This window comes from Plectrocnemia conspersa, unplaced genomic scaffold, assembly GCF_051122295.1.
Source record: "Plectrocnemia conspersa isolate PC_06_02 unplaced genomic scaffold, ASM5112229v1 ptg000012l, whole genome shotgun sequence".
NCBI classification, from domain to species: domain Eukaryota; kingdom Metazoa; phylum Arthropoda; class Insecta; order Trichoptera; family Polycentropodidae; genus Plectrocnemia; species Plectrocnemia conspersa.
This window is the reverse complement of record NW_028277176.1, coordinates 11,634,292-11,658,839: the sequence shown is the minus strand read 5'-3', so window position 1 is coordinate 11,658,839 and position 24,548 is coordinate 11,634,292. Positions and strand designations below refer to the sequence as shown.

Below are 24,548 nucleotides of genomic sequence, written 5' to 3'. Positions count from 1 at the left end.
GAGTATAATATGTACGTATACTATAATTGCAAAATTCAATTTATACGCGAATATAAGAACTTGGAAAAGTTTTAAGAAAGTTTCAAGTGTCAGGTGCGGTTGTTCTGTATCCAATTAATTCGGATTACTGGCCGCGCGATACTCAACTATCGCTTTTTTGTTGTTGTTTTGTTATAGATAGGTATATTAAAATACATTTACAAGTGTTTTGTAGACACATAGAAAGACATGACATATACAGATGTGAAATACGCCCTCGGGTGCAGCGATGCAGCGGAAAGTGTTTATCGTTTGATGGATTGCGTCTGACAAAACGTTGGCGTGTTTTCTATTCTCAACTATGACAAATTAAAAAGGGTCACCTCCAGAGACCGCTACTGGCAAGATCTCTTTGAAAAACACGATTTTAAATAATCTTTTAGCGATAACATATAAGTATGAGGCTTTAAGATATTAATTAATTTGTTAATAATTTTCTTATTAAAACGCATTATATTTTTTTAACTTTATTTACAGTTAATTAATTATTTCATATTTACTAAAAACTAATTATATAAATAAAAGCTGTGAGCTCTAGAAAAAATCTCGCAATTCGGAATCGAAAATGGACCATTTTTAACGGTAAAGCTTTGTCGCATAAATTGTGCTTTTAGATATAATATTAATTTATTAAAAACTATACATTTTGAGAAACACTGCAATATGCAAACACGTAACTAATAACCGCCAGACACCGTCTGATTAGTGTTGCTTAGTCATAACAAGCGACGTGTCTTGATATCTAATAACAACCCTCGCGACAATTCAATTTTTGACACATGGGAACATTCGCTAATTTAACTTTGCGGTCGCCGTCGAATACGCGCTTAATCCGTTTTAAAACGGCGTCTGAGATTCTCCCGCGATGATTCCTTCTTCTTACCCGCATTTAATACCACCCCCAAAATCCCCCGGATTAATTTCGTTCGAATTCACCGCGGCGCTTGTTCGCCATTACGCCCGCTACGTTGAACCCCCTACCCCTAAACACATTTTCTCTCGCGATAACTAGCGGGTAAAAATGACCCTCTAGTATACCCCGCTTCATTTTTATTTCAGAGCACGAGAAATAGTGGGTATTAGAATCAATCCCGAGCGCGTTTGAGACTTTAGGCTCTTCGGGGATTTCGCTATGAGAAAAATGGATTTTACCGCAGAACGTGATAATAGAAAAACAATGGAGGCGGTCGGTACACGTGGAAGGATTTGCTACAACGGATGTGCTGTTTTGCAACATTTTGAATATCATCTATAAATTTACTTTTTTAAACATAAAGCTATAAGTCTATATTAATAACTGAAATATCCTGGTTACTCTGAGAAAGGCGAATATGAAGATGGAGCTAGGTAGTTAATCTTACAATTAATCTAGAAAATCGACATTGGAACCATTTCGAAGAACAATGTTGAGGTCGTAAACGTGATCAGATTAAGTGACATAAGAAACTCCATCATTAAAGAAGTCGAATACTTTCTGCTACTGTAAATTCAACAAATGTGTATGAGAGCCAACATCCTTACTCAGTAGAGATTTAAAAAATAGCTTACATAATTAATAGATTTTAAGGCAAGCAAGGGCTGGTTTTGAGATTTAAAGTCAAGAGTGGTGTTCACTGTAACTGTATATAACTGATAAAAAAATATAAGAGATTTCATTAATTCATAAAATATAATCAGGTATTTAAACTAGGTTTATCTAGAAAAGCTCACTTTCATAACAGCTAGCCGACAAACTTAAGATTCCTTATATTCAACTTGGATTTCAGACGACAGTTCTTAACAGATTACGAATCCTTGATTATTTTTGTTTCAGAGACTATTCCTGCGAGCATGTTCAGTGTGAAAGCCTTAAGATGTGGAGCAAACCAACTCTTTTGCAGCATTTGAGGTACATAACAGAAGAACCCATTCCTATTCTCTTTTATAGAGACCCATGACAAGCGTAGCGTAACCGAGCGCTGCTTCCCATGTTCTATTTAATAACTGTTTCATCTCCAACAAAAATAGTGATGACCATCGATAAATTCGCCACAGGCTGGACACTCTCGACAGCCCAGGTAGGAAGTCAAGTGGAGCATCACTTCACGCACAGCACCACGATTTGAAAGTCGGTATGTAAATTTTGAAAATTATTTATTTCGCAATTATTCGTAGTTTTCAACTATTCACAGATTAAATAAAAAGTGGATAAAGTATTTAAATATTCTAATATATTCGTGATTTTTTCTCATATTAATTTATTTAACCAATTTAAAAATAATTGTTAGTAAATAATAATTATTTAAATTAATCATTAATTACTTTCATAAACATAAAACTGTTTTTTAAATTTATAAAATATGCATAACACAATGGTATGCAAATTGCTGATCAGTGAGGGTTTCAAAATAAAACTGCTTAATTTATTATTACATACTTTTTGATCAAGAATGTCTTTTAAGTTTTTCAAATCACCAGATTTAGGATCAACTGCGATTGAATTAACATTTTAAATACAGCGTTTTATTGAATTTATTGTATATACAATAGCTAATAATGTATCGGTGTTTGTTTGTGCGAATTTCCATATAAATTAAATAACCAGAACTAAAATATTTGTGTCTTGAAACAACAAATACAAAAACGTAACACGAATTGCGACGTACACCTGTTTTTGAGGTAAACGTTAAACGATAATAAAGAACGAAATCTGCGAATTTCCGTCATAGTAGTCACAGCTATATTCACAAGTGCTTTTTAAAGGCGTAAAAACATTATTTTGTTGAGAAAACGCGTCTTATGTCTCGCATTTCGATACATAATTAAGGCGACTAAAGGATTTTGGAGCAGCACTAGTCACTCATATTGCGAGAATAAATGCTTACCTGTGTTGCTCAACTACCATTTCAAGTATAAACGAATATTTTACGAATTTCTAGAGATTATCAAACGTCAATTATGTTCCTTAGCTTGTCTAAAATATATTCGCCGAGATGATAAGAATATTTCGTAGTAGGAGTGTGACAAAGACAATCAGTTATCGAAAGTTAACTCCATAAAAAATTGAGATCCTCATGCAGGTGTAGAGAATCAGAATCAGAGAGAATATGTTATACAGATAAATGAGAAATTCAACTTTACTCTTTAAATTTTACTGTATCCTATTAATTACTCTTGCGGAGGAAAAAATGTTTACTACATTTATTCAATGACATTTTTTAAAAATGTATATTAATTTAATATAAATATTAATTTATTTATGAATCAATTTTGATAGATCACTGTTGCTAAAAACACCTAACCATATAACGTTGACTTTGTTAATGACTAAATAATATATTATGTATGCGTTTGTGTTTTTTTACTAAATAAAATAAACTCATAGTATTGATACCCAACTCAGTCATAATACTATAATGCTTAAGTGGCGTATGGATATCCTCTGAAGAGGAGACGCAGATGGTGTTCCGAAGCGTTCGGATAATATTCTTTGAATAAAGTAAAGTATTAAGACCACCCTGTGGGGGAAAAGGGGGTGAAACAAATCGGGACACGTCCGTCACGAAGAGGGACTCCTCTTATTGCCCATGCAATATTTCATAGTTTAAAATAAATAATAAATATATTACAAAAAAAAATGTAAGTACAATAAACACTTAAAAACGTTAACAATACAATATAAAATATTAAAAATATATATCACACAAATAATATAGTGTTTGCTATAGCTGTATTTGTAGTAAATATAACTATTTTATTTAATAGTAATTAATGAATTTTTAAATATTAATTAAGCGTCTTTTTAATCCGCTTTACTGTATCCATATTAATGCCTTGTATTACACAAACTTACTATTGTTTCGAAACACAACAAGGCAGAATTAAAAAGATTCCCGTTACTCTTGCATCAGCCAGGGGACTCTCCGTTCCAACTTGGATTTTCATATTGTTTTTTTAGCCTTATTTTTATTTTTATAGACATTGCATAGAGACGTCTTGTGTCTTTGCAGAATAAAAGTTTAAGTCCGTATATTTTTAACGCAGATGAATATGCATTTCATTGAACGTTTAAATATAAATATAAACGCAAATTCAACGTTTATCGTTTTCATTTATATATTATACTTAAGATTTAACGCAAAAATTGTGATTAGTTTTACATGGGCATTTTTGTTATATTTAAATATTAAAAAGGAATTACAATTAAAACCATAATTATTTAAATACTCTCAAAGACTCAAAACTGGGATTACTTCATTTGGATAGTCAACAGCACCATTCATTAATCTCGATTCTAGACTCTTGAAAAATGCTTATCGACATACAAGTTTCTGCGAGAACCACTCATCTTAATACAAAGATATTTTGAGCACCTTGTCTGATTAAGAGAGATAACTCGAAAATTTCAAATTCTATATTCCGATTCAATAACTAACGGATCGTAAAAGTGAATCTTCCTCACAAAAGTGATTTCAATATCTTTAGTAAAAACGTTTCCACCGAGTCGTAGGAATAATCTGATGGCGAATAAGATCGGGAAATGACACAATATGACAATTTCCTACACTAAAGCGCAGACGGCTAAAGGAATCTCCTCTGCAAAGTCTGCAACATTCAAATGCATCTTAACAATTTTAAATCATCAGCATACAAAAAAGTTTTAATTTGTAACTTCCGTATTTATATTATTATATGTATTAGTAGAAGTGCCGAAGCTGATTGTACTCTTAAGGAACTCCCTAAAGGGTAAAATATTTTCTCGATAATCAACCGCCATTAGTAACAAAATATCTACGATCGCTCAAATAATCGGATTAGATCATCTGAGCAATCTAGGTTCGATACTTTTTCTTACTAATAATTCATGATAAACTTGCTCGAATGCTTTTTCTATATCAATATATACATCTATTTGTTTCTAGCATTAGAAGATTTTTTAATTATTTAAATTAATAAGGAAAATTTATACCTTCTATCAAGTATATTATTATTTTTCATTTAATAAATTCGGGATCGACTTTTTACATAAAATACTTTTACATAAAATCAAATTTCAGAAATGGGCTCTGGGCTAATCAGTTGGGGGAGATTAGAAATTATTTTTTTATTACCTTTAATTATGTATAAATCACTATAAGTGGTTCCTTTTGTAATTGTGGTCTATTAATCGATGATGTAGTTGGAAACGCTGACTCACGCAAATATTTGGATCCAAATCAAGAATGTAAATAAATGTTCAAAGCATCTCCCTGAAATTAAATATTTATCATATTAAGCATACTTGCAAAAAATATTTACTAACCATATCATCCTCGTGTATTGCTCATAAATTGTATCAGGATTTCAGTTTTGCTTAAATCTTTAAGTCCCTCTTGTAAAACGTTCCTAAATTTGGACATTTTCGTCATTGTAAATGGTCACTGATATTTGGGATTCGATTAAAAATGTTTTTCATTGAAGTCTTGGATCAAAACTAACCTTTGTTTTTTCTACAAGAAAATGAATGATCTTGCTTAATAAATCTCCAAAACTTACTTCGGCTTAGCCATCTCACGTCTGTGTAAAAATTCTGTCGTTTCTCGTTTTTTCATTGCATTGGAAAAGGTCGCCGTTGAAGAGATGTCCCTCTAATCGATTTAAATCTGTAAAAGCAATATCTTTCAAGTATTTTGATATTTAAAACTGATTGATTAATAATACAGTGAAAGCTCAAAATATCTTTAAAATCTTCGTCTTTCTTACATAAAAAATTATTAACAGGGCTTTGATTGAGATGAGTATTAATAATAACAACTGTATCTTGGTTACGTATTTATTGAATCTCCCAACAAATGAAAAATTAAAAGAAAAATCTTTTAATAAATACTAGTAATTATACAATTTTCAAGAAAATGAAATACATTGATTAATATGTCACGAGATGTTTAGTTACATTTTTGTATTTCTATATTATTGTATATCTTAAATGTCTCTTTATATTTCGCTTTTATTTTTTATGTTTTCAAGTAGTGAATCAGCGAATTCAATTGAGGTTTTTTTTAACAATTTCGCTATAAGAAAAAAATTGATAACTCGGTAGTAAAAAAGCAATTTTGGCATTCTTAGATTAATTTGAAAATAGTTTTTGTTGCGTAAATAATCCATTTTAATTCTTGCAACTATTTATTCCTTACTATTAGGAAACTCAGATTGAAATTTACTCTAAATTTTCTTTCTTAGATATTGCGACGAAAACGCCACATTTAAAATAGCATTGTTCTTTAGCAGTGATGAAAAAATAGGCTAATTTCTATTATTCATGGAAATTATACGGTTGTGACGTTGTGAGGGTTTTAACCACCTGCACAATTTGTTATAATTTAGAGGTCATTCTAAGGACTATTTTAAACAACGAAAATAAAAACCATGCGTCTCTTGAGGCACTTCCTGCCTGAAATATTTTTAAATCTACATAATAAATATTTAACAAAAAAAAATACAAACATTTTTTTTTTAGAAAATTTACTCAAAAAAAAACACGTATTTTTCATAATATAATAAAATTATACTTATGTTTTTATTACTTGCTCTTATATTCTATATTACTATTATTATAAACTAAATATATGTTTAAACCAATAACTTGTACTTAATTGTATTATATGTATTTTATAGTATCTATAAAAAAAGTTTATATTTAAAAAAACTGTAATTGACTTCTTAATTAAAAAAATGTGCCGCCTTGTATTTTTAATTTAATTTAAAATTGCAAAACGAAAAGTTAAAAAACAAATATATAGTATATACAACTACATATTAAATATAATAAATAATTTTTGCCCTAAAGTCACATATTTAATATATTTATATCCGCTTGATATTTCTAATTATATACATAATTAGAAATATCAAGCGGAAGATTTTTTTATTTTCTAACAAATACAATACTATGATATATTAATATTAGTACTTCAACGATTTTATTTTCAATGACTAATTAAATTAGTAATGTTCATTAAAAATATTCATAGTTATAAAAATAACAGTATTATAAAAATCCATTGTTTTTTATGTCTTTCATTAAAATTATTTTTATTACAGTTGTAAAATTGCTATTGATATTTTTTAAGCAAACCGTATACAATTATGTAAAATTAACGTGCTATTAAAAATTATCGACTCTTATCTACATAATTTACATATCTATGTTTTGAGTAAATCTTAATAATAACAATATTAGATACAATAATTATAAAAAAAATAATTATAGTACCTAAATATAAGAATGAATAAATTTGGATTTGTATGTGAATATATACAAAGAATTATAAAATATTAAAATTATTTAATAATTTCCATTTTAAAAATAGTTTAGAGCTGCTGTACGCTCTTACTAGCATATATAAAATATTTGTAAAAAATTGACAAATAACATTATAAGATTTTAAATATTATATAAAATATTGTCAAAATCTACTTGTCATCTAAAAAATTGAACAGTATAAATAATGATTCATAATACATAATTCCATTTTTGAAAATCGTAAATCCCGCACTTGTGCGGGACCCGTTCTTAAAGCCACAAAAAGTATTTCACACAACAATGGAAGAGAGATCTCATTACCAAACAATTGCATATTCGTCCCGAGATTTTAATAACGCATAAGTACCGCTAAAAAATAAAGAACGCGCGCTAGACCATACATTCTACCCTACGTATAATACGGTTACAGATTGCTGGAGTAACTATCTGGACCGTTTCACATTTAAGGTGTGTGCCCAAGAAGCAATGAAATTGTCTTGCAGACATCTTCATCTGCGATTCTAAAGAGCTGTCTCGAACCAGCATTATAATATATGTGACACTTAGTAACATAACACAGAAGGTAAACACCGACGATGCTCTACGGAGTCACAACAGCAGAGTCAAACAGAAACGAGCTAGGAGACTGCAACACATCTTGACAAATCTCAGCTGCTCCACCGAAATCACAGCCGACAATAATACAACCCGACACGCCAAATAAGACTCTCCGAGTTACAAGACCTGCGATTTTAACTCCACCGCTTGATAGCGTCTATTTAGCTGCATATTCAGACCTGATATATAGAACGAAAAGGAGCGGCCCGAGAAAACTACCCTGCGGCGCTCCAGTTGGAATTTTAGGTGGTATCGGGAGCTCATTATTTAGCGAAACCATATAGCTTCGCGCTGTTAATTTTGAGCATATTGTGTGTAAAACTACTAAGAGACTATTTTAGATACGTTTAGATTATATTTTAATAATAGGATAATGTGAGACGATAATTGATCGGAATACTGTTTTTTTTTCGGTATTTTTAATTAGATGATTACGTATGTGTATAGTGAGGAAAATGCTCATTTAAAGTGAATACATTGCGGCACACAATTTAAGAGCTCTACGCGTATATGTGTATTTATTTTAATTATTCGTTAAAATAGTTGACGTGAGAATTTAGATATTTCCTGGGCACATAAGCTCTCACTGCCGCACAGTTCCATCTCGTTTCCGTCCTAGGAAAGCATGGTCATCCTAGTTAAATCGTCGGTTGCAAATTCAAATTCGATTTCCAACGTTGACACGAAGCTCTAACTAACTGATTCAACGAATCCTTTTGTAAGTCGGAGCAAGTTGTCGGCGGCGGTCATTGTCAGCGCCGGCAACTGATATGAGAATGTCTATTCCACATCACGCCGCTATTCATGTTAGCAACAAAGGCTCGATGGCAAAGTTGGTATCGGTCGCCGCCATCTTGTTGCGAGGCTTCGCCGGCGCAGCCGCTTCCGGTTGTCGGGATTTGCGCGGCAACACGCCGACAGGTAACATCCGGCCGCAAATGAAAACTTTTACAGCAAAGCTGAATAATGAACAATCACCAGTATCCAGTAAACGCCACGTAATATCGGTAACATACTGTATCGTTGACACCTAATTATTATTAATAATAATAATTATTATTATTTGTTATAGCGCAACGAAGATAAATACCTACATATGAGCCGTTGATTTTGAAAATGGGGCAAGTCCATGTTGTTAAAAAAAGAGAGCTAAAATTAGCTCTAATAAAAATGATTATATAATAATTTCTAATGAAAATTCATTAGAAATTATTTTAAAATTTCTGTTTTTAATCAATTCACAATCATATCTATAAATAACAGTGTAAATTTTTTACTAATAATGTATTTTGATCAATGACAATATTGTTTTAGACAGCCGAGTATGGATAACGTATTTTATAAAGCACAAAGATTTTTTTTTTTTAAAATAACAAAATAAATAATTGCTATTTAATTTTATGCTAAGCTGAAGTGAAGACTTTCGAATATTCGAAAGATTCATGAATACTAAAAATGTTTACAAGAGGGTCGTGAATACAGCAAATATTACAAGAGAATACAGCAACCACCGTTGAAAATATGAAAATTGCTTTTACCAATTGTTAAATCACTCTTAGAGAGATCGCTTAGAAGATGGTGTCTTGTTCCGTAGAAAGCAAATTTGTTTCAATACTGTTGAATTTTCAACTAAAACAGCATACAGAAATTGCTAATAAATAGTTGAATCAAGTCGCTGACGTTTCAGAATTGCTTCATTGCGTCTAACAGAGAGGAATCATTGGTGTATGGTAATCAAAAATAAAAAATCTCCTACGCTATAAAGATTAAATAACATATTGATAAAAATAACTTTCACTACTTATATAAAATATTTAATACGTACTTATCATTTAGGTGTTTCTCTCCTATCTGAAAAGAAGTTAAAATTTAATTAAATACATGTAAAAAAAAGAAAACATTACTATCAAGTATCGTCTTATTAGTCTATTATCTTTCATTCAACGACCCACAAATTTGATTGGCTAAAAAATACATTTACGATAATTTCAACAATACTACTAATGCTAGACTTGACACTATTTATCAGGTTGGATTAACATTAAAATTAAATAAATATAAATATAAAATAAGCTCGGAACTGAAAGGGAAAAACCGTGTTGTTTCGCTAAATAATAAATTCTCGATAGCGACTAAAACTCCAGCTGGAATCCTACAGGGTAATTTGCTAGGGCCGTTCCTTTCTTTTGTATATTAATGACATTCATATTAAAAATTCTGACTTATAGGCTGAAAACACAGCCGTCATATGTAATTTATACGGTCTTAAACCAATCGTGATGATTTTATTAAATGGAAAATATAAATATACCAAGAGAATATTGAGGCAATAAATCTCACAAAACGCAGATAACCCTTACTAAACAACATCTGGACTTCAAGCTTAAATTCAATAACATATCGTAGAGCTCAAGTCTAAAAGGCTTGCAGCTGTTGCGGCCCTAAAACCAATATTTAACAATAAAACAAGAAAAAATAAAATGTTATTATATATATAGAGATGTATATATGATTTTGTATTTATTATTTATATTACACAGCTTTTTTTAGTTTAGCAGTAAAAATATTAAAATCTACTGAGTATTATAATGATAATTATTGTACAGCTATCCATTAAATTATTTATGCAAAAAAATCGCTCAAAGCAAAAATGTTTTTTTACGTTGCGTGATTTTCTTACAGTATATCTATCTGCCTGATTTTATAAAATACAACATTATTATGAGCATTTCGTAAATATTTAGAATATAATATCATATATTAATATACTAACAAACAAGTACTTTTACGATTTTATTTTCTATGACTAATTAAATTATTAATATTCATTAAAGACTATTCATAGCTATATAATAAATCAGTATTATAAAAACACTATTGTCTTTCATTCAAATTATATAACATAAACCATTGAATGACAAAAAACGCAAAATACATCATGAAATATCAATAAAACATATTTTATTGATACTTTTATTGAAGGAGTTTCTAATGATAATACAATGAAGCTGGTGGTAACCGCAAATAAATATCAGTTCTAAAATCGATTGTTGATACTTTTTTGTAAATTTGACCTTCAGGACTGCAATAATGCTGGCAGTTGCACTATTGTGTGAATATGAATTAAGGTATTTCCAAGGTGAGTTACGTTGCGTTTTGGATATTGGTTTAATAGAATATTGAGTATAAGCAAAGCAAATTAATATTATATTTTAAATGAAATCTAATACATTGTAACAAAAAAAAAATCAATTTCGTTTCTGGATAATTATTACTTAAAATGATTTTTATTTGTCATCAATTACAACTCTAACAAAAACTTTAAGCATGCTTTAAGAATCGGATCTACTAAAATGATTTTGAAGTTGATATCAAACAACTAACAGAGAGACAAAAAATTTTGTCATTTTGGTTGTATATCATTTAACGTATACGACATATTCGTAATAAAAGTGCTCACTCCAACAACCATGGCACAACTGTGAAGCATTTGGATTGATCTGAGTTCAACTCAAATGACTTCAAATTAGATCATCGTAACTTACCATCGTTACATATATATTAACTTGACACGTAGAATAAAACCTTATTTTTTTTAAATGAAGACAATCTGATTATTTATTATCACCATAACAACCATTTGAACAAGCGAAAAATATATATCTCCTACGTTTCGAATTTTAGACCACACAAAAAAACAGATGAGAAATCTTGTTATCACAAAATAAGAGCGTCAACAATTCGATAATATAAAAATACATCCTTTTTTATAAGGAAGAGCATGGATAACAATAGATTCTACTATGTACACAAAACCATTGTTAACAATTGCCGAAATAGCCATCTTAACCGTGATTTCTCTTAGGGCGTGAGTGAACACATTTTGGAGGAGTATCCAAGAAGCGATGCAATTGGTTCGTAAACATCCTCATCTGCGAACCGCCAGAGCTGTCATGAACGATCAACATAAAATATGTGACACTTGATAGACAAGATGTAATAGGCAGACTCGCACAGACATAGGCAGAGTCTGATCGACATGAGATACATCAGCTGATCGATCATAGTTAACAATTATTTTATTAATTTAGTTTTAGCTTTAAATTATTTTAGTACAATTTAAACACAAATAATGGAAAGTGTGATTTAGGTTATGTCATTTTTTCAACTTTCCCACATACAGACAACTAGTCTCTGGAAAATCCACCATTCACCATCGTCATCGTTTATAATAGTTTTCGCGAAAACAAGCGTTTGATGGCACACGCATTACGTTATTAATGTTATGGTGGGTGTTATACAGGGTTCACAAAAGTAGCACGACGCACTCTGGGTCGCTGTCCGATGATGCTGATTTTGCAATAGGCGAATGACGTAAATTAATTATCACATATGAATACATTACATTTTGAGGTAGGCTAAATATGGACAGATAAACCAGACATATCGACGGTTCTAGAATTTAGCATATTGTTATATTGTTATAAATGTAGCATGTAGTAAAATTATATACTTTATATTTTATAAAAGACATTCCCTTATAATATGTCAACATTCTACAAGCAAAGATATATAATATGTATATGAAATAATAGCAGACTTTATCTTACTGTCAATTTAAAACAATTAAAGTAAGGGAACCTTAGACTTTATCATAAATAGTATTTACATAGGTGTGAATGTGTTTTTCAAGCACTTGATCAGATATACTCATTATTATATAAAAATAATATAAATGATTTAATAAACGGTTTTTATTTCATTTATTGTATCTTACAGGCGCGTACGGTTAGATACATTTCCTTTCGCTCGCTCGCGTGTAAAGTGACGAGAGTGAGTGAGAGATAAGGGAGTGCATTACATGCATTTCGCACGCCATTATCTCACTCACTCTCGTCACATAACACGCGAGCGAGCGAAAGGGAGTGTATCTCACAGTACAGGCCTGGTTTCTTGTATAATAATTATAGTAAAACATTTTATATGCATCAATTTCACACATAAATAGTTCCTGTATTTAAAAACCGATAAATAAAGTCATTAATATTATATTTTATAATCCGTGGGCTATCAATCTTTACAGAGATTCTAATCATATTATTTAAAAAAAATACATTGAAATGGAATATATTATAGAGAAATTCTTAACTTCTAAAAAAATTATTTTTAAATTTATTAAATTTAAAAAAACATTAAAAATATTATGTATGTTTTTAAAAAAAATAATAATACAATTGTGGTAATGAATAGTATTATGAAGTTTATATTATATTTTAAACATGAAAGTCAGGACAAAAAAAGTTAGTGGCGAAAGACTCGTTAAAAGGGTCATAAAACTAATAGATTTATTTTTCTCGGATTTACTAAGAATTGCAGATTTTTGTCGGCGTAACAAACAAGCATTTCAGGTTCTAATATAAAACTGCAGATATAATAGATAAATACTGGAAAATCTTACAGTTTATTTTAAGAAATATAATTTTCTTCATATACATATATAGAGATTCAAACATATTAAAACGGTAGGTCTTGAAAGTCAAAAAGTCAGAAATGTGATGCTCTTTTGATTCCTCTTTCTCGCTCATTTGTGCTTTGCTGATATGACTAAGTGTCATTGATTTTATATCAATCGTTCGAAGATTTTTTGTCGATTTGCTAACAAGAATAGTTAAGAAGAAATCGCGTTATCTTCAAGCATGTTGAGATCTAACAGAGAAATCAGCCAGATGCGACTATTAGAGCGATCGTTACACAAAGGATCTGAATAAAAGTAGCAAATGATGCGAGGTTAAATTAATTTTTTTATTGTATAGTTTGTGGTTATTGTGTGATACTGGGTGCCTTACACGATTTTTATCTTCATCGTTGCGATAATTTATAAAAATCAACTCAAAAATATATTAACTTAAACACCACCGTACTCAATCTTCTGTTAGCGTTTACAACAGAACTAAAATTTCGCTTCCGAAAGCCGAAATCTATCTAAATATCACAAAAAAAAACATTATTTTTGGGATAGGAAAAGCATTTAATGTTTGATAGCGACATGTGGTAATTATAATGTACAATAAGCAAGTCATAAAACTCGTGCAAGAGTATACAAATTAATCCCGCTTTTGGGGACAGTAGATTAGCGATATGACGCTAAAATTTTATTTTCGGCGCAATTAAATATTGTAGGATTATATCAAACGATGTGAAAGTAAAATTGTGTCATTTTTTGATCATGTTGAAATACGTGTATCAGATTATCCAGCAGTGAAAATGTTGATCAATTGTTGAATACATTTTAACTGACTGAGTAAAATTATATTCGTATATAGTGAAAATATAACTGTACTAATAACATATTTTATTAATTATAATTAAATATTGTTAGGTTTTAAAACCTTGCATACACTGCATTTTCTTTAAATTAAGCAAAAAAAATTATCATTTTTTTTATAGAACTCATCATAAATGGTTTCTTGCCCACGTTGTCTCAATCTTACGTCAATCAATATTTACACACTACAAAAGGTTAACGACACGCGAAAATTGAAAGTTGAACAACACATTCGTCCTGCGTTCGGTAAAAACCGTTACGTCACATGTCAGTAAGTATATAGTTAAGAAATTGAAACGTTTTAAAGGTGCCAAGTTCTTGAATGTTCCATCGTCATGCCATGTCAGATGGCACGTATGACGCGAACTACGTCACAATCTGGCATCAGGTTTTTTCTGTTGTTTATTTACATAGAACGCATGCAAACAATATGTTCTTCTTTCATACGGGTCGTAGTTCCCAAACTAAAACGCTTTGAGAACCTCTCCATAGTTGTGGACTGAGGAACACAGTGTAATAAATTATTTATGAATTATCTACATCAGCAGTTTTTCAGCTAGCCCACGAATTATGCAAGTTATGCAAAAAACTGTTAGCTATGCAAATGACAAATTGGCGAATGTCTCATGAGACGCGTAGGAGTGAAAATGAACTCATGTAAGTTTGTTCCATCGAACAATACCACTATTTTGGTTAAAATCGTTATGAAAGCATTTTAGAAAATACATGTTTACTTAAAAAAAAAACTTGAAAGAAAGTCTTTTCCTTAATGAAAAATGCTTCGCAAATTTACCTACAGTTTATATAGAAAGTCAGAGATTCATCAAAATTTTAACGTTTCAGATATCTGAAGGATACTATCATGATATACTAGTACCTTATATCCTTATAGCATTATTGTGAGCAAAATTAGTGATATAATAATATAATTATATTTTCGATCGATCATCACAGATTCGGTTTTCCAAAATTCTCCAAATCACACGGATGAATATCGTGATGACTAATTAAAATATAACTAGGTCGTATTATAATAAATTCTCTAATAATGAGCTACTTTAGCTTATAGATAATATCATGCATGTACAATATAAAAAAATCATATCTACTAGTGAAAATGTATTTTGAAAAATACACATTTGCTGTAACATTTATACAGCCTATGTAAATAAATAGTGATATGTATGTAAATGTACATACGAGCGGGAACCCAAAAATAACGAGACTCTCTTTAAAACTTTTTTATTTTTCAATGTTTTTGCTCACCTTAAAAGTATTATCCATTAATCAATATGCACTTTTTCCATTGTTCAAAACAGTTCTAAAACTCACATAATGCAATGTATTTTAACCCCCCTAGATTTTTCAGTAAAGTTATATTGTCACTAGTGATAATATAACATTATTGAAAAATACATTATTCACCGTAACATTTATATATCGTATCTAAATAAATAACGATATGTATGTAAATGTATATATTACTATTATATTATACATATGGAAAAGTTGAAATCATTTAATTTTACTAGCACCTGCTAGATAAATTATATTTTCACTGGTAAAAATATATATCTACCGGTGAAAATGTATTTTGATATGCTTGCATTAAAATGGCATATTTTAAAAATATTTACGGGATAGTGTCATGATTGTCTTCTTTAGATTTCTTGTTTAGAAAATCAGGGATGTATTAAATTAAATGGCATAGGGAGAAATGCCCCCTCTTCACCATCTCCCCTCAAATGATGTCTCTGATTCTGAAAGAAGTTCAATCAAAATTACGAGAAAATCATTAATCAAAGATAGACGAACCACTTATTATATTTAATTGGAATATAAGGATTCGAAATTTTAGAAGAAAGGCTAGAATTTCTTATGGTAAATAATTTTTTTTTTCATTGTCTAGTTGTGCGATAAAACTGAATCTTGTTATTAATATTGATAAATGTATTAATTTCAATTTCAATAGTTCCAAAGATATGTAGATATTTTAAACTCAATAAATAAAAGTAATTACTTATGCACTTTAAAATATTTTCTTTCTATCTAATTTCCTTAGTTTATCTTACAATTTATTTTATTATTTCTCAGTAATTATATATAAATAAGTAACCTGGAACTATACATCTCTAAATATATATTTTTTAATTACCACTTAAACAATAACTTATAGTAGATTTATTTGAAATATTTTAATGTTAATCAAAATGAATATAAATAAATACTTTTTGCACAAAGTTTGAGAACAGCTCTTGTGCATATTCACGCCTACTGTGGAAAGCGACAGAACGGTACAAACTAGACAATATAAAAGTAAACGTGAACAATCACAATACAGTCATTGTTAATACGATTTACACTGAGCACGTTTCTCTTACAATATAAAATAAATATTAATGAATCTAACTTAGATTAAAAAATTATCAACGTAAGAAAATCAGGTAAATATTTAATACATATAAAATCATATTTGTATGTAAGATTAAAAAAATTTTCTTAGTTTAATTACTTTATTATAATTTATATGATAACACCAAAAGGAACGTCAATAAAATAAAATTCATATTTTTATGATACATTTGCCCATAACAACTAATAATATCATAAAAGTGTATTTTATTTCAGGAGGCATACATTATAAAACGATAAAATCGTTTTACCCCCCTTTTGAGTGCAAGAACATCTGAAACTGCTTCTGAAAATGCCTAAATTATCTTTATTATTCATCGTCATTTTTATGACTGCATATTCGTTCGGAATGCCAGCTCCGGCAGACGAATATGACACCATCGAAGTAGGAGCATGTGAGTAACATGGCGATAATTGAATATATTTTAGAATGAAAGTTTTTATCAACTTTCTATATGAGTCATATTTTTTTTCAGCAAACAGCAGTGAATTAGACAATCTATCCAGTGAGGTTAACCCGCGTGAAATCTGCACAATGCCGATGAAGCGAGGTAACTGTCGCGCTTTACTGTTAAGGTCAGTATTTTTTAGATAATTTACCTATAATTAAAATAGCACTTGAGTTAATTAAGCTTTTTTCAGGTGGATGTATAATCCTGTGACTAGAGACTGCGTTGAATTCAAATATGGTGGTTGCGCCGGAAATGCCAACAACTTCCGAACCAAAAAGCAGTGTTTGAGCATGTGTAATGGTAAGTCATTCAAATTTTATCACTAAAACAAATAAGTATGGAATTAGTTTTACACTAAAGATATAGTGCTATTAACTAAGCTTTAATTGTGTTATATAATAATATAAGTTCCCGGTGAAAATAAATCGAAAATTGCTTCAAAAACAAGCAATAAAGTTATTGTATTATACATTTCCAAGCTCTTTTAAAAAATAGATATCATAAATGAATATATCTTTAATAATATAATAATCGCAGATATTTTAATTATTAAAAATACCAAAAATTCTGTCTGAGCTCAATCGTCTGCAAAGTGGGTTGAACTCTGAATTCTGACTTCAAATCAGACCAGTGTTGAAGTGAAAAGGGAAGCGGCTACTTTTTTGCTCTCATCTATTGATGATTTGTGGTTTCTTTTGATTCGAGTTAAATTAGTTTTTGTTGTGTTGTTGGAAGTAAGTCTTAAATAATAATTATTGATTTAGGCGCTGTGTATATGGTTTTATACACATGGCCAGCCAGAGGTGTAATGAAAACGAGCAATTACGACGAGCCAAGATTGTAATTAAATTATCTTGCTTACTAACTAGATTTTTAGGACCGTTGTGTTGGTGTTAAAACATATTGCAATTTATATTCTAAATAAGTTAGAAACGTCCGTTTTATATTTAAACTAGTGTGAATTATGGCATTTTAGCAATCTGATTTTTTATCCCAAAGTGTTTTTGTTATATATTATAATAATAACACTATTGAGATGCTTTTAGTTTGTTCTGTTTATTGTCACGCACGGTCCACACTGGCCAGCATAAAAAATGACTAATGGATTATTGGCGCTCGTAATGCGCAAGAGGTTTTGTTTTTACTGTTAGTGCGTAAATTTTAATAAAAGCTTTCAAAACTGCTCTGTTTTGGATATACTGATGTAGGTGGTCACTGTGAACTGCAAAATTTTATTAAAAAATATCTACAATTATATTAGAATAATTTGACTAAATAATCCCAAACACGATATATTGGTCTGGGCTTTTTTTGGAATAAAATGAATAATAATATTATGAAATATTTTAATAAGCACGAAAATTGTAAATGTCTTAAATTTTCTCTGCTGACCACCAGTGGTTCATGGATAAACCATGTATTTATACTAGAGAAATTATTTTCAAGACAGAATTCCACCATTTTTCTCCTATATCATACGCCAGACGCCAATAACATATTGTCCCACAATTTTCCCTACATGAGAATTACTTCCTATCATTTATATAATTAATTATATAGATATGAATTTGGCGGAATTAAAAATTGACACGGCCGTTTTAAGCACACGCTGCATTACTTACAAGCGTATTTTACCTTTCCAATTATACCACAGATATTCATACTCTCAAATATTATCTACGGTCATTTTTCAACTTTTATTATTTATTTTTCAGGTATATGACGCTGATTCTCTCCACCCCACCGTTAATTTACTATGCAGTATTAATATTTATTTAATATTTTTTTGTAAATATTTATTTAATTTAAATATAAATTAATTTTACGGTTAAACCTTTGTTTCTGTTTTTCTTTCTTCATAAAAAATCAACGCATATAATTCACGACAAAACAAAAGGAGCGAGGACACAAAAACACAAAGAATACAAAAAAAGCAACGCCGAAGGGGAAACGCTTGATAATTTGTCAATTCGCGGTTGATTTCTCTCCTAATGGTCCTAGAGGAGGGAGAGGGTCAGTCAAAATCGATTTTCAAAACGTAACCGAACCATATTCGTCTAAAAGTAGAATTGGTACTAATAAACAAACGGCAATAAATTTTAAGCGTATTAAAATTAGCAAAAACAAATGGAAGGCTTAATCGGCACAGTTAATTATTGCTAAAAGGCGATATGTTAACGTGTTGGCTCAGACCCGCATCTCAAACACCTGCGTTACTCCATTAACCTTGCAATATTTAGAGGTATAGGTTTTAAATGCTACGTAAAAACGTGCTGTATATTTACTAATTAATTCATATCTTTCGAATCGAAAAATCGTAATTTCAACCAGAAATTATTATACATATATTTACCTTTTGCATATGTAGTGTAGAGATTCGTATTAAACTCTTGGGATTCTGGTGGCCGCTTAGCTAGGCCTGGTCGAAGTGGAAAGTCGCTGGTTCTGAGTTGCGAGTTTTGCTGAACTTTGTTCCAACTGGTTCTGGATGAAGTTCCTGAAGTTACTAATGGAAATGAATTCAATACGGCTGTATTCGGACTTATACACCATTGATAGTTGGGGGGAAAGTCCATTTCCCTTCCACTCTCGATCGTCTGGCAAATGGGATGATTCGGGGCGGAAACACGATGATTAAAAAATCGATAAAATAGTACAAGGCCTAAATTGTATATATAATAATAAAAGTTCAATGATTCAATTCTTTTTTGCAAGTATAAGCATAGCAAATATTTACAATATTTATTAAGGCAAAGTAAAGTGACAATAAATTAGCTCGCCAAGGAAGCCATAAAAACTTTGCGCAATTAACACTAAAATAACAGATAAATTTATTAATAAAAAAATGGATTTGAGTTCCAAAGTAATTTGTCAAATACCCTTGCGAAGTGCACTTCAAAAAAACAAATATAGGAACGCCGAAATCTTCTTGCCGAAAGGATCAACTACTGGAATCCAAATTCAACCCCTACTGTTGCAATGTTTTGCAAATATTTGAACATGAAATTATTTTTTTATCTCGTCATTATTGTTTTTGCTCAAAATCGACGATTAAAATTACTTTATTTATTATTAAAACGAGTGATTTTAATCGTCTTATTCCAAAGGTAATTGCAAAAAAACACTAAACAAATAGATAATAAAAATTATTTGAATGTAGCACGAAAGAAAAGTATAAAAATAACTAGATCGCGGGAAGAAAAGTTTGGGAAACGCTGGTCTAAATCAGTGGCAATAAAATAGGAAAATAAAATTATATCTGTAACGGCAGCGGAGACCCAATATCCGCCATATAGTGTCAAGCGACGTGACGCAGATCACGTACTCTCTTAGTCTCTTAGCGACGCCGGATAATCAACACGCAATGAGAATGACATATGACGTGTCCAGAGAATAACTTACAGCTTACAATATAATAAAAAAACACGTGAACGCTAACAGGCGCGCATGCGCACAGCAGTGAGACCACGCTAGTCACAGGTAATGCAGTTGGAAGTAAGAACTGGTGGTTTTTGAGCGTTGCGCTGTACTAATTAACAAGTACCAAAATTGTTATATCCCAAATAATATAAGTATTTATTCCAAAACAATAATCGTACCAAGTCATTAATATAATGCATTTCAATCCACGGCAATCTCTTGAGCGGGCTTTGTCGAAGTGTTGCCAGCACACAAAAATGTGCTGCGTATATACCACAGAATGTACTATGTAAAATAATAAAAATAGCTGCTTCTTCTTAAGGTGTTTCACCTTTTCCAATAGTAGTCGTCTTACTACTCGGTAACATTACAAAAGAATAGATTACAACTTAGTAGTTTCTTTTACTTCTAAGAAAATATTAAAAACAAGAGATAGGAATTATATTACATGCCATCTAACAACATGTTTATTTTATAATTATGATAATATACGTAAACCAAATCAATTGGTATTATTCGGTATTGTAATTAAAAAAATAATATCACCCAAATACGATAAAATAAAATGCATTATTATATAAAATATCATTTGTATGTATATGTATGTAAATTTTATATTTAAAATGTAAGTAGTAATGGCTTTGCATCTGACAGTAAATATAAGACAGACATTGGTAAAATACATGCAAATAAGCGCATAGCGGAAATTTTTTCCAAAAACTGGCTATGAGCTAACGATTGCTAGCGATCGACGGTTTGGCGATTGCTGGTCTAGGGGGTAATATAGTGGTATACGATTATATTTTGGGGTAATGGATACTGGGGTAAAAAATCCCCAATTCCTGGCTTGGTGAATATTATTTTTCAAAATTCATTGACTTGTAAACATATTATAAATTAATTAATATTAATTAATTTTATAAATTGGTTTGTGATAGGCTAAATCAAAAGGGCGAAAAACTAATATACACACGCCGCGCGTAACAACGACGTCTTTGTTTTGCGTAATTAATGACGGAAGCCCATCGCCGAGATGTCATCTGTCTTTGTTCAATGGAAACGTCAGATGTTAAAGAGGCACCCGAAGAAGCAGAAGACCCTCTCGCCTACAACAGAGTGTGAGGTAATTGGTCCCATTTAATTAAAAATTCACTCGGCACGCAGCGCCATTGTGTCGGGACGGCGGAAAGGGGCGCGCTATTGTTTTTTTCTCTCTTCCGTATTCTTTTTGTCCATTAATTTAAAAATGGTAATTTAAAAATAATATCAAAACACGAAATGGCGAAATTAATCGATCGGTGTGGGGGAATTGATAGTGATACGCTGGCAACACCGGTTGTGTAATTTCCCGCACGTCGAGATATGACAGTAATTTTTTTCCGACAGGCGTGCCAACGCGACGACCGGCGCTTCCGTCCACGTTAATGACGGTGGCGCTAAACGATTAAAGCGCTAACCGGAAGTGGTGGCTGATGCTCTCTCTCGCTTTTTCCGCACTCTACGCAAACCATTTTTATTTATATGCACACATGGCTGTAGGAAAACTGGGAAAATATATATATTCTAGATGGATATGTTATTTTTAAACCTAGCACAAATTTCCACGTAAATAGGATAACACAATATAACACAAAACTCCAAAAGAGAAAGCAATTGCGCACATAGTTTTACTACTGATGTGATAACCATGTTTATATGTAAATAAACCCTTAAACTAAAAAGAGAGCAATTATGCAGTCGTAAAATGTCGTTAATTTTTAAAAGAATGTATTGTCATAAAAAAAACTAAAAAAAATGTACTAAAATTAATCTATACATCTTTTTGCCTGTTTTTTTTAATGTTGCTCTAATATTACACTTAAACGTAAACATTACATTAATATTTGCCATTTCAACAAATTGTGGCGACCAAGCTGAATTGTGTGCATAAAAACAACGTCAGTTTGCAGATAAAGGACTAGCGCTATGGTGCTAAAATTTCCTTTGCAGTGCAATAAACACTTTTAAAACGATATTTTAATGACTCGTTACGTTAAAATAAAAAAGTAATACATATTTTTAAGATAACAGACCGATTGTGACATCTTTTTAATCAAGTATAATCTAATATATTATTACAGCCTATGCAGTGCTAGACGTAGCTCAATTATTTATTAATGCGATTAATAAAAATCTGCAAATTATAATAATTTAATAATAAAAGTTGTTTTTTTCAACGTTTCAATATGATTTTTGTTAATGCTCAAATCTAAATATCAAGTTGTATATGCAACAATAAAGTAACATTTATCTGCTTGTGTTATTATTGATTCGCCGCTAAATGCGATTAATGATATTTAAATGTATTTTAGCTGCCTTTAATGCTTGTAAAAATGACTTGCACTAAGTAATTGCGTTAATGTGTTATTGTCTTATACTCAAAAGGTAAAACAATCATACTCAAGAATAAAAAAAAAAAATAGCGGTATTAGAAGTATCAAGGAAGGAGGCAAAATATTTTTATATTCAGAAGATAAATAATAAACAAATGTTGCAAAAATTACAAAATAGGGCAATGAGAGTAATTTTAAATAAAAATAGATTAACTAATTGTAAAAGTATGATTGATAGATTAGAATGGTTGAATGTTCAAGAAATATTGAGTATGAATGTTTTAGTATTTATATATAAGTTAGAAAATAATATATTACCAAAATATTTTAATAAGTATTTAATAAGAAATAAAGATGTACATAAATATAATACTAGAAATAGAGAAAATTTAAAGAAAATTAAGTATAAGAAAACGAGTACGGCTAGGGGAATTATGTACGGAGGTTTTGATTTATATAATAGTCTTCCAAGAGAAATCCGAAACAGCAAAAATATAACGGGTTTCATAAATGGAATAAAAAAACACCTTCGTACATATAGAAATAAATTATAATATTAAGACTTTATTATTGTATTTTTTCATTTTTTCTTTCTGTTATGTATTTTTTATATATTTTTATATATGTTTACTAAAATTGTTAGATGTAAAGATTAGCTATTAAGCTAAATAAATTAATAAAATAAAAATAAATAAATAGAAGAAAGATCAATTACGCGTACGTAATAAGATGTTTACCTTAAAAAGAGTATGTATTGTAATATGATTAAAATATTTTGGATATCGCAGATAATTGCCTCTGAGAAATGGATTGGAGTATTATTAACCATAAAATCCAATTGCAAGAAGATTAAACCATAGTGATTTGGTATTTTTAAATGTAAGATTAAACAAGACTTACAATTAAGACAGACTAGCAACAGCAGTTGAGAAAACCATATTAAAAAACATTACAATCTGTTTTATTATAATAAAAGCAAACAAAGGAAAAAATAAGGAGAATCAAAGTTCAAAATTAATTATCTATTTAATATTTGGTATAAAAAAAAGAGTGCGATTTAACAAGGAATTATTTTATGAGATATGTGCATTTAAATAAATACTTTGTTCCATAAAACGAATTGTTTTTGCATTTATGTAAAGTAAATTTTGTTGGAATATTTTTTCAGAAAAAGATTCGTTGCAGAGTTATCTATGGACCAACGCTCGCTCGTTCGCACCTAATCTGTCCAACAGTTATGCACAAACAATTAATTTTATGGACCAATTATTTTATATATTGCTCATTTAAATTGTCCTCCAATAAAAATACATTTACTTCCTAATAAATTACTTTCTTACCAGTACTTTCATAAATGTTATAATAATCACAATATTGACATATAGATTGAAAAAATAATGCCTGAAATTTCATCAACTGTATATAAAAACCTCCCTTTTTGGACTGCTGTACAATTTCATTTCATGGTATCTCTGCTATCATCATTATTTCCCCCACAAATATTATGACGGCTTTCACACCCCCGTCTATAAAAAAAGAACAACATCAAATATAGCATTTAAATTGATGTAAAAAATATACAAAGTATTATGTTTGCATTCACGTTGCATCTGAGCAGATTTTCTTATAAGCATATAAAATAAAATAAA

General features: G+C 30.1%; 1 protein-coding gene across 2 annotated transcripts; it reads left to right on the top strand.

Moving 5' to 3' along the window:
* The first annotated feature begins 16,582 nt into the window (after window positions 1-16,582).
* On the top strand, window positions 16,583-18,933 carry LOC148228222 (colostrum trypsin inhibitor-like). Of its 2 annotated transcripts, none has more exons than XM_088199877.1 (5): window positions 16,583-16,687; window positions 16,872-17,050; window positions 17,132-17,231; window positions 17,298-17,407; window positions 18,823-18,933. In XM_088199877.1, the coding sequence occupies exons 2-5, from the start codon at window positions 16,948-16,950 to the stop codon at window positions 18,828-18,830; spliced, it is 321 nt and encodes a 106-aa protein (XP_088056003.1). In that variant the 5' UTR covers window positions 16,583-16,687; window positions 16,872-16,947; the 3' UTR covers window positions 18,831-18,933. The 2 variants fall into 2 exon arrangements, with proteins under 2 accessions (XP_088056003.1, XP_088056004.1); XM_088199878.1 differs by having other exon boundaries at window positions 16,600-16,687; window positions 16,857-17,050.
* Window positions 18,934-24,548: the final 5,615 nt, after the last annotated feature.